Raw genomic sequence first — 16859 nt, 5'->3', positions numbered from 1 at the left:
CACAGCCCAACAGATGGCAGCTATATATCAACAAGTGAGAAAAAAAATTCTTCCTTCCGCAGCTGAACCGAATAGCAGCCGGTTTTCTTGATGCCTTCAGTCTTCTCACGGAAAAAAAAGTCTTATGAATTGTTGCTTCTTTTGTTACGTTCATACGCCAAGCCAATTAGATTTTTTTTTGTGACGCATCAGATGTGAACAGATTCATGAAATAGGAACCGGATACGTGTCTGTTCCAAATGTTCTAGCTCGTGCGCTTAATGAAACAAAAAAGGGTGTCGTAATTGTACAATGGACAAGAAACACGAGTCAAGTGGGAAAGAGTCCAACTCGGGCTACTCACTAATGAAGATGGATGGATGAATTGATTTAGACTACGACACGTAATGTATCTTTGTTGATCGAATCGTGCCGGCGATGTGAGCTACAATAAATCTGTGTATCCACCTGTTGCCATTCATCTCACAGAACCTTTGTGTTCCAATCAACAGATTTGAATTTCATGTTCATGATGTCTCCTCTGGGACATTTTTTGGCTCAATCAAGGTTAGGAAATATTGCTTTAATCCACACAGAGAATCCTGCTGCATTTCGAGCAAAACCATATGGCTCCTACCTTCAGTGATTCCCATGTGGATGGTCCAGTAGTTCTGAAGACACTGCAGCTCCTTCTTCATGCCCCTCTTGCAGCGGCACTCAAAGAGCGGACTGCCCAGAAGCACTTCCAGAGCCGCTTGGCACTCCCTGTTGTTGTCCAGCATGGCTTCCTTCTCCTTGCCCACCAGGCACTGGCGCATCACGCGGTACCGAGAGCTGCAGTGTGGGTCCTGGTTGCACAGGTCGCTCGCCTGGATGCAGTCCACCCATTCCGATGGCGTTCCGGCCACGTCCGACCCGGCGTGCCCGTCGGCCAAGAGCACGGACAGAGCCGAGGAGCCGTCCCAGGAGCTCATGGTTTCATCTACGAGAAGAGAAGTTCAGAGCTTTTATTCTGGCAACAGGTTGATCATCAATCAAAAGCGTTGCGACAAGACATCTGTGCGTGCTCAAGCGAGACTGTAAAAACATTTCATGGGCCATTGGAGTTTTTGTGCCTCACAGGCCTATTAGTCACAATGTTATGCAAGAGCATGGAACCGTTTCTTGTTTGACCTGTACGTTATTTGATACCACCAACTGTTCCCAACATCTCGTTAAAAGTTTGCTGAAGCAGACACACATCACAGCAGAATGTTGTTCTGTCTCTTGCGGGGAATAAGATCACGGGGGCAGACACTCAGATGTGTCCGCATGACACAAGATTGGAGATCCAAGCTCACGAACACCTGCGTGCTGCGGGGACAGGTAGAAGGGCAAGAGCGACCCCTTGTGGTGATCTTGAAAAGTCAACGGTCATTGAAAGAGACAATCTCCAGTACGACAGGGACATGAAGTTGAAGCGTGATCACTCTGATTTTTAGGTTTGTGTTGGTAGCAGTGAATTTAATTGTTATTTGCCTCAGTCAAAATAAAATCACATCTTTGTGAAACAATTGGCAGCTGACCACAAATCTGCCATCAACATGACCAATTTTCTCACATGACAGTTTTTTTCCAATGCTAATTATTGAAAATATTTTTTCCAAATTCACCTTTACACATTGCAGGACAAATCTCAGATTATCAAAAGCGTACACCTCGCACTGAACACAATGATGGTATTATGGATCTGCACATTTCACCTCTCACCTAAAAGCAGAAGAAAGCTGCACACGCAAATCCACGCAGTGAGGGACCTCATGTTGGAGCGCAGATGTTGTTTCCTATTGGGGTCTTTTAAATCTTTTTTTTTTTAAATATTATTCCAAAGGTTAATCCGTGTTTTAAGAAGGGGGAAACAGCATCCTCTTTCAACTCCCAATTACCGGCCCAAAGATAATAATCCTCTGTTTTAATTTTAGATCTATAATGACCACGATTGTTGAAGAAAAAAAAATTAAAGAAAAAAAAAGTGCAGTCACTGGGTCAATCCATGAACGCCGCTTGTCAAGGTCCGTGCGCGATCACAGCGACCAACTAGTGAGACTTCTTCATCTGTCAGCATTCTAACTCAACACTGTTTTGCTCCCTCGTGGAATTGTGCGTCAGTCATCAACGCAATTAGTATCTCGCGTGGAAAGAAAAGTCCGAGCTCCGCAAAAGAAGTGTGCGTCTCTCAGGGAACGCAGCACTGACTGCGCGCGTGTGGAGGCATCGCATGCGTTTTATTGGAGGGGGCGTAGATGGGGGGCGGGCGCTAGAGGGCGCCGCGAGGAGGGGGGCTGACCTCATTGGAGAACATGTGGAATGCATGAGAGACTTGTTTCTACCTTTGCCTGCAGGAGGCTTGAATGAATGCACCCGAAGGAGATGACATCATGACATCACGATAGCATTTGTTATGCTACACACTTTATTAAGTACACCCACGCAGTCTATCCATATTTCCACAAGTCCTTCTCATGGGGACCTGGGTCAGCTGGGGTTTATTTGTGACGTAAAGAAGTTCCTGTTGTCATTTCAATTCCGATGAGCTTTTCACAATTTAGCTTGCAGTAAAATCTGGCCCAAGAATTGTTCTCAGTTTGAGCCACTGGCGTAGCTAGAAGGGTGGCCATGGGGGCACTTCCTCCCCCAGGTTGCAGGCCAGATAATTGACTTTTGGGGGTTTTCTGATTCACCCTGGATTTTTTTTTTTCACATTTTCCCCCATCCCCTGTTGGGAACATCTTTGTTAGCATTAACTAAAGAACGTTGTAATGTTTTTTGTTTGCGGACACCCTGCAATATCCTCGGCCCCCCCATGCCCCATGCAGTGTTCGAAACAACTGTCAGTATGATGCAGTGCAATGCGACGCCACAATAATAAACTTAGTGTTGAGTGAATACCGCTCCGACAGTGTCAATGAAGCATATCGCTGTGTCCACCAAGACTATAGTTCACTTTCGACTTCTTCCACATTCAATTCATTTTGGATTGACAGAAAGAAATCAAAGTGAATCAAAGGAGATTTGTTACGGCCGATTCCAAGTTGGCTCGGCCAAATGACATCACTCATTTCAGCAATATCCTGGCAATGGCATCCGTGTTTCCTTTGACTGAAAGAGAGATTAAAGCCACGGCACAATGCATGGTATTATACTGTATTTGCTCTCGGAGAATGGTCAAGCCCACGGAATGTGCCATTTTTCAAAGTGGTTTCACATTAAACAAAATGACTTTGTTGTACATCATCGCTCAAACGGTGGCAAGAATGTCATAAATCTTTACGATTCTTGAAAACAAAAGTCTCTATTTAAAGACAGCGACAGTGACAAAGTGCCGGGCGGCTGACTCATATAATGATGCCTGACTGTCAGGCCAGGCTGCCTTCCAAATAGTGAATTCTTCATCCTGCCCGTGGTGGACTGAGCTTCTTGTCATCATCTCCCCCGAGAGTTTGGGGGTCTGTCATGCTGATGACGATATTACGCTATCTCCTGGCACTGCGTTGGCTCGGATCATCTACTCCGCTTTTGAATAGAGTCTCTATTCCGTCGCAAAATGGCTTTCTTTAAGCAACTTCCACTGGAGCTACACTGAGTTGTTGTTGTTTTTCAGCAGGAAGTTTTATTTCCTACTGATGAGTTTTATTTATTTATTTATTTGTAATTATATTTTTGCATTTACTTTTATTTTATGTATTTATTCATTTGCACTTGCAAACATGCATGCAAAAAGTTGCTGATTCAAGTTAGTCCGAGGGGGGTTCATTGCGAAGGCAGACTTTTGATACAGGATCTTATAAGGTAGTGGAGCTAATATTGCGGCTGATAAATGTAAGGTTAATAAAGTCTTTTACTTTACATGGACAGCACAGAGAGGTGCTAACGCATCCATTTGCATGCATGCCTTCGTTCTCATAGATCCTATTGTGGGGGGCGGGCGGGCGGGGGATCACCCCATTGTAAGAATAAGCACACGCAGAATTGCATCTAATCAGCATGTCAGCAGATGCTGGAGACGGTGAAGATAGATTGTGTGTGCGTGTGTGCAGGCGCAAACGTATGTGTGTGTGAACAAAGAACACATCAGCGTCAGCATCCAAAGGATCCTCCTCATGATGCTTCTGACAAGTGTGGCTAATATGCTGAATATGGAACATGTCATGATGCCTTTGCAAAGAAATAATGATGGAGACAACAGTAAAGACCTCTTGTGGGTCAGATGAGATGAGTGTCAGCTTCAAATCAGGAGAGACACGCTTGCATGCTTATCCAGTATCCAGGGTGAGAGTGTATATTATACACTGTATACGCTTAAGACTGCTGGGCACTGACGGAGCTAGGAGGGGGGCGGAGGGGAGCCCACTCACCCCTGAAAAAGGTGCCGAGCCAGCTAATTGAATTTTCCTTTTTTTTTTCCCAGGACATTTCCACACATTTCCTCCATATCATGAATCTTATCAGCATTTTCTGAATTTTTTTAGGGAGCTCAATTTCAGGTCCAAACTGTCCAAACTAGCTATTCGCTACTAACATCCAATCTTCAACGCAATCATCCAAATCATTTTGCCAACCTTAGGTAAACATTACCCAATTTGCTCAAAAGCCACAGCTACACAAGTAGCGGGTTAGGAAAACAGCCTAGCATTTATTAGTGCATGCATCATTCTCATCAAGGACACATTGAATGGACCATTCTCAGTTTAAATGTAATGTGTGCATGGCTCACTTGATAAGGTTTTGCTTTGTTAAAGTCAAATTAAACTTGGGGTCAACCCAGGGCAAAGGTCTCCTGGATGTGCCTGTCACGCACATCACAATGTACTAATAAAATGAACGTTAAGCACACACACACACACTCACTCGCTCACAGATGCGGACTGTCAGAGAGAGGTTAAGCATGACTGATTAGATTAGAAATTATGAGCTAATTAATGCGTATCTTGGGAGACTAGTGCAGCATGCTTATTAGGAGACACAGCCGTAGTCGGCAGTAGGGAACTATTGTTAATTCCCACTATATTAGATTTGGCCTTACATGAATTGGAACAATATGCCGCCGCCGCCGCCGCCGCCGCCGCCGCCGCCGCCGCTCAGACCTTCCTGTGTTACGCATAAAAAGCATATGAAGATGAAAACTTTGCTTGGCTGTGTACGGACACACTCATGAAGTGGAATGGCATTCGGGTGAGAGCAGACCGAGGCCAAACAATCCAAACTTGGATCAGAGCTCATTTGTACAACTTCACAGATAGAATTTTGATAAAGAAGTGCTCACAATCACATTTGGATAGATTTGAGGATTATGGGCTTTTTAATTTTGTTCAGTATCCCACAATGATTGTTAGTAATCTGCAAACCGAAAATATATTTTGTGTTCATTTGCTAGTATGGGAGTATATTTTTGAAATCGCTCATTTCATCGATTAATCGAATTTTAGTTTGCTTTAAATTGTATTTTTCTTCCCCCAATTACTCTTTATTAACCAATTATTGTTGTTTCTTTAGTGGGGGGAAAATGACAATTTTAAGTCAAACTGTAGCTGTAATATTTAGAGACTAAATGATTAATAGTCATCGATTGATTTAATGATCGGTTAGTTGTCGATTAATCGATTCATTTAGACACCCTCCCTGTCAAGAGGTTTTCAGTCAAGGTTCACCAACATAGTGGATGAGGCATTGAGATTTCCTTGGATACCGTAGAAGTGATCATTTGAAAATATGAGCGCTAATGAAGGAAAGCGAAGCTACTTCGGGATTCACGGACAATAACTTATGACATTAGTATTGGATTTCTGAGATGTGACCATTTGCGTTCTGGCTCGGGCTGAATGGGGCCTTTGTGACTCACAACAATGGGGTGGAGTGGAAAATCGTTTTTTAGGGGAATCATAAGACAAAGCAACTTCAGTTGCAGAATTTCTCAGAAATCATGTAACATTTAGAAGCAGTCGTTGATGCCTGTGTGAGGTGCAGAGCCTGAAGTCAGGTGAAAGTAGTCTGGCCAAATCAATAGGAGAATGAAAGCCACCAATGGAGTCAATGGTGAGGAAGGTGGAGGGATGGATGGAGGGATGGAGTGACAGCCATTGCCATAGGCTACTTCATATTCAGTCCAGGCCACAAGCAGCAGCAGCAGCAGCAGCCGCAGCCTTGGACATTCCTTATTACGGTTGTTTTTGTTGCTGTTGTTATTGCGACATCAAAGTGCTCTTGTTCCCACATCAGCTCTGACATGTCGGCGGCGTTTAAGTGAATGTCAACGTTGTTTTGCTCATTTCAACAGCAGCGAATTTGTGACGCGACCTCTGTCAGACTCTCGGGAGGCTATCGACCAGTCGGATCCATTTGTTTTCCAGCCGTTTCTTCGCGCCGGCCATTTCTATCACATTACTTTGACAGAAATTGAATTTGCTCTGATGCATTTTGATGTCTCCTAAGTGCACGCGTTGGCTGGCGCTGGAAGTGTCGTGTTTCAAGTGGCGCGATGATGCGAAAACACTTCAGATTTCAACAAAAGAGATGGAAATTGATTTCATTTTATTGTCTTCTGCTGCCATTTGTTTATGCATTTCTGCAAAAGGGATTTGTCCTTCAAATCCTTCCATTTGGGTTTTAGTTAAGAGCACTTTAGGACAAGTTTGCTTCCTGGACCTCTTCAACAGCATTCAAGCATCTCTTCATCAATGTTGTTTGTGGAACTTTTAGGCCATGTGATTGAAGACACCGTGCGTCCCATATGGGATATTGACGGGCACCTCGGCTCTGCCCAGTTCCTTGAAGGACTTGGCATCCAGAACGAGAAGGAAGGTACTTTTGTCCTGAGGAAAAAAAAGAAAAACGGAACACGTCAGTGTTTGCCCAACAGTAATCGGTAGCCTAATAATCGTATTTCCATCGATTTTCATTGAGGGATGCTTTACGATATGACCGTTTTGGATTAGGAGTGCGGTCGTGGAATAAATGGAACTCTTAAGTCAAGGCAACATTCCAGTGTTATAGATAGTCAGACTTGGTATTAAACAATCAAGCTAGGGGGGAAAAAAAATCTAAGTTTATATTATTTCTGCAGATGTGAACTCACCTCCCGCGGTGTGATAATGACTGACAAAACAACTCCGTCATCCTCCTCGGTCGCTTCAGGCGAAGCAACAAAGACAGGCTCGGACGGGAACAAGCCGGGATAGCGCCACACCTAAACAGGAAATACAGCATGAAAATGTGCTCGGCATCAAAAATAAAACTCAAGTAATTCCATTCCAACTTTCTTGTAACAACAAATACAGTAGCACTCGTGCAATTATGATGCCGGTCTTATTCCAAACAAACGTTCCCATGAAATGAAATGACATTATTCGTAATTTGTTCCAGTGTGATCGGTGGAGACCTTAAGCTCCTTGGTGTGCACGTCCATCTTGAGCAGCGAGTCACTGAAGACATGTCCAAAACCACATGAATAGAAGTAGCGGTAAGGTCGTCCGTTGTATTGCTCGTAGTTGATCTGAGGGAACTCCAGGCCACCGTATTGTAGAAGTTCATCGTCGTGAAGTTCCTCGTGGGTCAGGTATACCTGGACAAGATCAAAAGTTCACACACGTTGATGCGTATTTTGTTGGAACTAATTTTATGACGCAATCTGGGCTATGACTGCCTGTCAATCAACCAAAGTGGCATTTTTTGAACAAAATGTTCTAATGCAGGAGTGCCGCATCGAAGTCATAGTTTCCTTCGGTGGGCCATTATGACTTTGTTTTCAAATCAGAGGCTAATAAAAACTGTTCAAATAATTTAAAAAGATGATTTTTAAAAGTTCAAATTTGATGCGCAATTTGTTTTTGTGGACCGCGTAAAATGTTTTGGCGGGCCGTATCTGGCCCCCGAGCCTTGAGTTTGACACGTTCTAATAGATGATATCGAAATATGTTTCGTGTTTTTATGTCAAATTAGAAGTCTTGCCCCATTCCTCACATTTCTACCCGCTCATCAGAAAAATCTTCCCGTGTGCGAGCTCATCCTCATCAAAGTGAGTAATTACTCAGAGTTGACTCAATTGATTACAATTTCGACTTCACCCTTAACTGTATAATGGAGTTAATGACATCATGATTGAGTGATGTATGCTACCTCTCCAGGTTTGGTCATTTTGGCCGTGGCTTTATAGTTAGGCAAGGTCACCAGGTTCTGCTCCAGGGGGGCCGATTTGTCGACATTTAACGGCAGGACGTATCTCCTTGGCAGGTTTCTGCACAGTGAGTTGTAAAACTGACAAAGGAAAAGCACAAAAGAGTGACTTGATCACCAAAATAGATGCTTCGGAAATGCTAATTGATGCAAATTCACCTTGTCCATCTCCTCTCCTGAGTCTCTGCGGAGGTTCTCCAGGGTGAAGTCTCCGATGACCTCTCCGTCATCTCCGCAGCACATGTCCATAACCAGCAGTCCGTTGTCCTCAAAGGCGTTGATCTGATGCAGCGTGAACATGGGAGCCGCGCGGTACGTCACTTCACTCTCCTGTAATTGAACACAGTCTTCTTCTGGCTTCTGATGGAGCGTTATTGGGGTGGACACAAGTGAACTTAAATGTGCGCGCTCTGTTGCAAACTATGGAGTTCACTTTACTGAAGTCTGTTGTTATGAATTGATGATAGTCATCACAAGCCGCTAATATTGGCTAGCTGAGCGAGGCCGGCGGTCCTTAAAATGATCCTTGAGGGCAACCTGGTTGTTATGTTGGTGCACCTACCAAGCGTCTCAATGGCCTGTGTGGAGCCAAGTGAGCGTGGCCTAGCTTTCACTCACTTTTCCAGTGTGCCGGTTGACCAAGTGGAAGATGGTGTCGCAACAGGGATCCCAGGTCATGACCTTGTGGTAACTCTTCCCTTGGATGCGGTAAAGCATGAACTTGAGCAGATCCAACTTGATGGGCTGCTCCACAAACACTATGTAGTTCTCAGACATGACTGGAGGAGGCACAGACAAAGAAAACAAATACAAAATTTACATGTATGTTTAAGGTAATATATTTTACAACAGACACTTACAAAAAAATCCTGTTTTCGTTGTATGCATGTTGTATTATGACAATAAAAGTATTGATTTAATTTAATTTAATTTAAACCAATTTGATTTAATTTAATTTAATTTAACTGTTAGGTCACATCCTGGAATAATTTGTGTTTGACTACAAATGTCCCAGTGTTAAAATGAAAAAAGAAAATCAAAACAAAACACGGACATTATGAGTAACACAAACGAGGGGCTTTCCTCCATGGTGCACCTCTTTTTGGCAAAACAGTACAAAGCAGTTATGTGACACGATCAAGGGAATTTGGAGACAAAAATATGTGCTTGTGTATAAACAAGTGAGTGTGGGAATTAACAGATTCTCTGCAACCAATGCTAATCTAGCGAGGGATGCAAGTGGGCGCCTTGAACCGCTTTACAATTCTTCCCTCCTGACAGAAAAAAAAAATGTCTTGGTGCCTTCCAAGAATAGCATGGAGGTCTGCACAAAATCACATTGTGTATGTACACAAGAAAATACACATGAAGTCTCCTCTTAACTTATATTTTACTTCTGTAATTTTCAATATATGTTCAATTATACTTAAATGATATTATAAATTATACGGAACGGGGAGAAAGCGAGACAATCAAACATCCGCAGCTGGTGAGAACCGAACACAATACAAAGGCACGGTGATTGACAAAGGGAAGCAGGGTGAGACGAGAATTTAAATGAGTAATTAATCGGAATATGAAGGGGAAAAAAAATATAAAGTGTAGGCTCAAGCCTGTCAAATCAGGCCGGCGCCAAAGCTTTTCCCATAGTTCATTTGACTTCTCACCGAAGCTGTGATAGTAGCAGGGTTTTCTGGGTTCCTTTGCTCGGATGGAGCAGATCACTTTAGCTCCGTAGAGGTCTGCGCAGTCGTCACTCGCCCCCGCCTCCCCAGGTGGGGGCACGCGGATGATGTTGTAGAAGAAACCTAAAGACCAGCAAACACGTCAATGTGTATGTGTGCAAAAGTAACATGCTCCTCGGTGTAATAACGATGTGCATAAAAATAGAGAAGGCGGAGTATTCAGAACATGAAATTGGAAGGCAAAGAAGCGAACATAATGAACGAATGAATAAATGATAATATGAATAATTAATATGATTTTTTTTAAATACAGTTATTACACAAAAGAAACTAAGATGTGCAAAGTCGCCGGACACTTCATTTGGTGTATCAGCACAATATAAATGAGATTCGGCAAACAAAGGAGCATTTAAAAAAAAAAAAAAAAAAAAAAAAGTTGCTGTTTTGGTTGAAGCGGTCAGAGTTGTTCATTTGACTTGACTTTATTAATTCATGCTTGCAGTGGAGCCGAAAAAAAGGCCCGACTGAAGAAACAGCAGAACTTTACAATAACAACAAACAGTAAAATATTGAATATTTAAAAACATCCAATGTTTTTATCATAGTGAGCACATTTGTCTCATAGTGCTTAGATTCTGGGTTTGAATCCCAGTTCCTGTTAGCAGTTTATATTTTCTTATATTTTTCTTGTATTTATTAAATGAGAGAGAAAATATAAACATAGACCACTTGAGTCACGTTAGGTGGAGTGGCTTGACTTAAGCAGTTTGGTTTTAATGTAGTGCGAGCTGTTACCTCCTTTTCCGTAAGAGTTGCCCATGTTGTATGTGCCCCCTTGGCGGTCATAATGTGGGTGGGCTGTGGCTGCATTGATAGCAACGTATTGGCTCCAGTCCACCTGAGATTGGCAAGCATCATTTATTTTTGTAAAATTCTTTATATACCATCCAGAAAAACATGACGGCGGCACTGTATTTGTCTCTCTACCTTTTCTTTTGTTTCCAGAGTTTGAGGATCGATCCTTCTCATGTAGTTGGTTTCGGTGCTGACGAAATAGTCTCCTTTATACTTGACAAAATTCACGCTGGCATTGTCTGTGGCCTCTGTTCAAAACACAATGATGGATTTAAACACTATAGAGCATCGGTGTCAAACTCAGGGCCCGGGGGCCCAGATACGGCCCGCCACATCATTTTATGTGGCCCGCAAAGACGTGCCATGTGTCAATACTGAAATTGCAAATTGTCTATAAAATAAGGCGTTGAAACTAAAATCTGAAAACATCACAAATTGGCCTCTATTGTAATATTTTTGGAGCGGAGTGTACACATTCTAATCTAATCTAATGAAGATAAATGCCTTACAAGTGTAATCCCTTTAACAAATTAAAATTAATTTTCCCCAACTCAAATGTTTGGGCTGATGAAAGCTCTCATCAGGATTTTTAAGCTTTCCTGCTTTTTTTTAAGCATATGGCAATTCTGAACACAATTTTATAACAGTTTAGCAGGATTTGGAACCCCCCAAAATATGTGACAGGTTTTAAATTTTTACCTCTGCCAAGGATATAATGGATTACACAGATGATTTAAATTGCACGCAATGCTTGGCTGCGGTTTGTGAAAATCCCCCGTTCAGGAAATTTAATTTTGTTAGGTGAAGGTCGACGATTCAACGTGAACATTGTGACCTATAAAAATCGATGCTGCATTGTTGAGTGTACAGAACTTTATTTGTATTCAATCTGATGTTATTTTTATTTATTTTTCGAAGACATGAGCAGCACATTCAACTATTGACTTTTGCTGAGGCCCCCTTTTGTTATGTCTGCAAATACAATGCACATACAGTGACGTTTTTTTTTTTTTTTTTCCTCGCTTGCACTTGTGTGCTTCTGCTCCGATGGATAATAATAATGCATTGAGTGATGACCGAGTTACATTAGGACTCACTAAAAAGACATACATTATATTCAGCATTTGAAGCGCACATACTTGGGATCTGAAAACGTGAGAAGAATCGCGCAAAGATGTTCTTGCAGGGATCAGGCATGGCCAGCGTTCCGAACTCTGACACAACGATGCGGTTCTTCTCCGAGTTACGCACGTACGAGTCACTTCTCAGGAAACGGCTACTGTAGGTCACGTTGCCTTCACTGATGTGAAATCTGTGCATCATTGCCATGCCGTCGAACCAGTGGGTGTATCTTGGGTGGGAGAGACCTTGGGTTTAATTTCAGCAGTGAGCGGAAAAATCCACCCCAATGTGTGGCTGAAGGACAAAATTCTTCAAGTTTGCCATGAAAAGTGTGAATGTATAACCTGGATGACTCAGTAATTGTTATTGTACCTGTCTTGGCCAAATTCAAACTTCCCCGGACCGTTCCTCAGGAAGCTCCCATTGATCCATGTTGGGATCGTTCCTGTGATGGTAGTTGGGATGGGATCAGGGCTTTCCTCCACAGAGCTCACCAGTGGGGCCACACTCTCCAAACTTTTGGCCTGAGGGCATCTCTCCCTGCTGGACACTGGAAGGAAATGGAGAAAAAATTACAGGCTGTCACTTGTGCCGTTATAATGATACCTAAAGTATTAAAACCAATAAATGTAATTTTGGTATAAATATTTTATTATATAAAAGCTCATGCAGCATGATAACACTTGTGAAATTATCATTCATATTAATGAGCATACGCTACTAATACGATTATCAATACAAATAATTTAAATTAAAATTGAAAAAAGTCATAAATATATTGATAAATTAATCCACTGTATGTTTAATAATATATAATACATACTAAAAAAGTAACACTAATACTAATATTGTACAATTACTAATAATACAAACACCAAATATTCAACTCAACTTTATTTATAGCGTACTTTAAAAATAACCATCACTGCATTCAAAGTACTGTAGATATGGGGTAAAAATCACACAGAAAAACTGTTTAAACAATAATTAATATAATTTTTTTAAATAAAATTTAAAGAAAAACACTATCAAATGCTAAAACAATGCCGAGTCAAAAGCCCTAGAATAAAATTAGATAGATTAGATTACATATACAAACAATACATCATAGAATAATCATTTGTACACAGTAAATAAATAATAAATTAATATTATATAAATGGTATTTTTTTTTGCAATATTTCTGATATTATAACCCAAATAAAACCCAAATAAAAAGATGTCAACATCTGAATTAAACTGTTCCAAAAGAAAGTGCATACATGAGAGATACATGATCTATTGTGTGCTTTGTGAGATTATGTAATGCTTTTCGCCATGGTGATGCGGCTCCCCGGGGTGGTGCACGCTAAATGACACCTGCTCTATCTGCTGCCTTATCTGCCATCCAAAAAGCAATTCCTTTTCATTGCCTGCCATCAACACACTTAGTATCCCCAAACTTCACACCACAAGCAAAAAGCAAATCATTATTGTGGATCAATAATGCAACACGTGCTGAGCTTGGGTTTCCACCGTTCTTACAATGCCAAGCGTTGGAATAAAGGGAATAAATCACTTTGTTCCTGAGATGCTAATAACACAGACAATGAAAACAAAAACAATGGCGAGATAAAATGCTTGAGGCTATAACAGACTTTTACATTGTCAACAACTTGAGGTTAAATTGCAATTACTGCTTCGTGCTTTGGGGACGTAGCACAGGTTTTTGCCTGATCCAATTTATATATATATATATGTATATATATGTATACTATAAAATAATATATAATGGCGTCTACTCACATGGCTGCGGCTCCGCGGTCCCGGACATGCTCGGCCTGTTGCTGTGCAAATCAAATGAGACTTAACACTGCGCTTTTATTACCGACGATCTGTGCAGGAGAGACTTTGGACTCCGGGATGGGTGTCGAGTTCAAGAGGTGATAACTCGACATAAAAAAAATGGTACATCAGTCACGCTCTCAAACGACTGCTCGTGAAAACGTCTCCGGGCGCTTCCTACTGTTGCTCTTGGATGACATAATACATCATCATGTTTTTCTTCAATGTATAAAAATGTCAAGTTCCACCTGACTCTTCGTAGCTTCAAAATCTTGCAGAAAGCTTTTAGAACTGCAAAGCGAGAGATTGATCATTATTTCACCAATTTAAAGTTTGTGCATATTTACGCATTTTATTGTGCAAATAATAAGTCTGGAGTCAAAAGTGGCATCTCTGCACATACTGTACATTCTTTGGGTGATATACGACCTCGGCTGGAGATCGTGTTGTGAGTTGTGCATCACATATTTTGGTGTGAATCTTGCCTGCAGCTTTCGTGTCAGAATACTGAATGAATGCACGTCTGCTTTTGCACTGTTTGTTTGTTTGCACTGATCAAAGAAATCGAAATTTTGATGAATCATCTTCATTATGTTGACTTTCTAAAAGGCAAAACACGGATCATTTCGTAATGACCTTGGTTATCTTCTATCTCAAACACGTTGCCGTTTTTCTGTTATCTATACAGTCTCATTTTGTACAGTTTAAGGTTTGCAATCACGTCTATAACGTTAAACCAGTGTCCTCCTATATTTTATTTCTTGTACTGTGATGAGGCAAGGTGGGGAAAAAAAAATATTTTGTTGCATTTTTCTTGATCGAGTAAAAAAAAAAAAAAAAAAAAACCAACTGTGAGGTTCATTCATATTAAATGTTGCTAGGCATCCCAGCACATGAGGCGTACTCCGAATCCAAATAAATATTAACTGGCCTTAACAGACAGCCTGCGTGCAGCCGTGTTCTCCCTCTTGACATGAGTGGAGTGGAAACACGGCAAGTAAGAACAAGACCTGCAGGAAGACCAGTCGGGGCACGAGACGCTTGTGAAGATTTAATTAAAGGACTTGTTCCTCGCTGCGTGTACTTTCAAGGCATGAAATGCCAGGAAATGTTGAGATCCAATTATAAAAAAAAATCAAAAGGGAAGAGATGATCCAATGCACAGCCCGTACTTGTCATTCTTTGCGCGGGAGAATCCTTTTGAAATTGAGGCCAAATTATTGGGAACATAGTTTTATCTGTCAACTACTGAATTTTAAATGAGACAAATATCCAATTAAGAGCAAACGTCCATCAAGGTTGGAGTGCATCCAACATCTTAATTAAGACTTTAGCGGAGAAGTAAAAATTGACAAAATTGCTTTGGAACCGGGAAAATTTTTTTCAAAAATCCAAGGAAAAATTCAAAGAATTAATTTTTAAAGAAAGAACAAATTGTTGAGCTTCTCCCAGGAGAGATTGAAGCACAATGATTGGTTAGCAAGTAGCTTAGTACGAGATGGCGAAAAACGCAATATTAATCACAATATTATGTTTAGATGAGTAGGTGTGCAAACAACATTGTAAAAAAATATTTTTGACTTGACTTCTCCTTTAATGGTATTTTCAGCTTCGTCTTGAGATTCAACTGACTTTTTGACCCACAGCCTCTCATACTCTCACTTTTAATGAGCCATATTTTTTATTTTATTTGTTTGTATCCAGGGCCTGCCCTGCCTCTCGCCCAAAGTCAGTTGGGATCTATTCCATACTTACTTACACCCCCACCCGCCCTCGCTGGAAGCCCGTCCAGTCATAAATTAATTGATAACAGGTTCGTGCCTGCTCTTCCTAATATTTCTCGATAGCATTAAGGAACTATCATTGAGAGGCAATGTTTACTGCCACAAGGAGATAGAGAGCAACTATAAACGCTGAGAGTCATCGAGAGTTCAGCAGGACTTCCTGACAGGTAAAACAGGCTGAGACCAAGCGGCTACAAAAGGCCTGAGGGAGCCTCCCCTTTCTCCGGTAGATCCATCACCGACGCCGTGCAGCAGGTAGACCTCATCCTATCGACAATGGAATGAATACAAGAGGTTTAATCATCACAAGGGGAGGGGAGGGGGAAGGGTGTTATTGTGAACACGGAGCAGCGATAAGCACAACAATGTTTTAGAGAGATTTGACGAAGAATTTTAATTAGCTTTCAATTAATTGCATATCGGAGGAGCGCACAGAGGGATGTCGACTATCTCGGTTTATTCTCTTATTGTCGTGCTTCATCTGTCTCGCCGCGGCCAGATGAAAAGGGGTCGCCTGAGTCCAAGTCAGGAAACAACTTCAGTGATGGAACCTGCAAACTGGCAGACAATCTCCTGGAACTATTTTCAGGTAGAATTCCTCTGGGGTTTTTTTTTTTCCTACAACGCAGAGCGGGAGGGGGGGAATAACTAAACTACACAGATGAATTGTCCCATCTAGTGGTTAACTGATTGAATGGTTCAGGTATTTTCTCTCTCATAATAAAAAAGAAATCATCATCATATTTGTCCTCATTAGGAGTCCTAGGTGAGCTTGGAGACAAGGTTCATCCTGCATTGCTCATCAATCAAACGCAGGGACCAACGTGACCTGTTTATTTTTAAACCGACAGCTACTTTTGGGATATTGAGTCACGCAAAGGGCAATCACTTTCACACAATTAACAAAAAGGCTCAAAATACCTTGATTGAGGTTCTTGTATCTTTTGGCAATACTTAATAATATCCAATATCATCATCATACCCAGCATTAATACGCTCTCAAGATTTGTTTTCCAACACTGACTGTCAATATTGTCAATGTCACCATCTGGTTATTTATTATTGTGATGCTTCCTTGGTTGGATTTTGTGTTTGAGAGCAAACACACCCACACGCCAGTAATCCAGATGTCGGCTTCTCACGCTCTCACGCAAGCGTTTAATTCCTGTTTACAATGGACTGACATCAAAATGTCGAAATGATTCTATTTGGGACGAATGTTGTATTATTTATAGAACTGAATTCATATTAAAAAATAAATACAACAAGCATTAACAGTTAAACGTATTTACCTCGTGTTTTGTCGATGATGTGTGGCTAAAAAAAAAAAAAAATGAAGGTCATGAGAAATGTTCCGGAGAAGCCACCTGTATGGTCCGCTTAGCTATTGGCTGACCTTCAT

General features: G+C 41.4%; 2 protein-coding genes and 1 long non-coding RNA gene across 3 annotated transcripts in view; 1 reads left to right on the top strand and 2 right to left on the bottom strand.

Annotated features, from left to right (window-relative positions):
• The window catches only part of LOC148397352 (GDNF family receptor alpha-2-like), a 44698-nt gene extending 42490 nt beyond the window's left edge, over positions 1–2208 (bottom strand). The window contains exons 1-2 of the mRNA XM_088377454.1: positions 1729–2208; positions 617–961 (exon numbers count right to left, since the gene is read on the bottom strand). Of these exons, the coding sequence (XP_088233580.1) occupies positions 617–961; positions 1729–1780 (397 nt within the window). The 5' untranslated portion in view covers positions 1781–2208. The remainder of the gene's footprint in view (positions 1–616; positions 962–1728) is intronic.
• LOC148397350 (uncharacterized) overlaps positions 1–16664 on the top strand; it is an 80779-nt gene extending 64115 nt beyond the window's left edge. The window contains exons 2-8 of the long non-coding RNA XR_015858820.1: positions 7079–7254; positions 7378–8255; positions 8369–8499; positions 15378–15486; positions 15564–15712; positions 15957–16046; positions 16215–16664. This is a non-coding gene — a long non-coding RNA (uncharacterized LOC148397350). The remainder of the gene's footprint in view (positions 1–7078; positions 7255–7377; positions 8256–8368; positions 8500–15377; positions 15487–15563; positions 15713–15956; positions 16047–16214) is intronic.
• On the bottom strand, positions 6548–13757 carry bco2l (beta-carotene 15, 15-dioxygenase 2, like). Its single transcript, XM_088377453.1, has 12 exons — positions 13635–13757; positions 12222–12399; positions 11867–12078; positions 10860–10975; positions 10668–10770; positions 9855–9995; positions 8806–8966; positions 8347–8517; positions 8131–8268; positions 7394–7576; positions 7091–7201; positions 6548–6827 (listed from the first exon to the last, which is right to left on the bottom strand). Exons 1-12 carry the CDS (start codon positions 13660–13662, stop codon positions 6711–6713), a joined length of 1659 nt encoding a protein of 552 aa, XP_088233579.1. The 5' UTR covers positions 13663–13757; the 3' UTR covers positions 6548–6710.
• Positions 16665–16859: the final 195 nt, after the last annotated feature.

This window comes from Syngnathus floridae, chromosome 5 (genome assembly GCF_059516105.1).
Source record: "Syngnathus floridae isolate MCC-2025c chromosome 5, RoL_Sflo_1.0, whole genome shotgun sequence".
Lineage (NCBI taxonomy): Eukaryota > Metazoa > Chordata > Actinopteri > Syngnathiformes > Syngnathidae > Syngnathus > Syngnathus floridae.
Note: the sequence above shows the minus strand (reverse complement) of the source record. Positions and strands in the feature narration are given on the sequence as shown.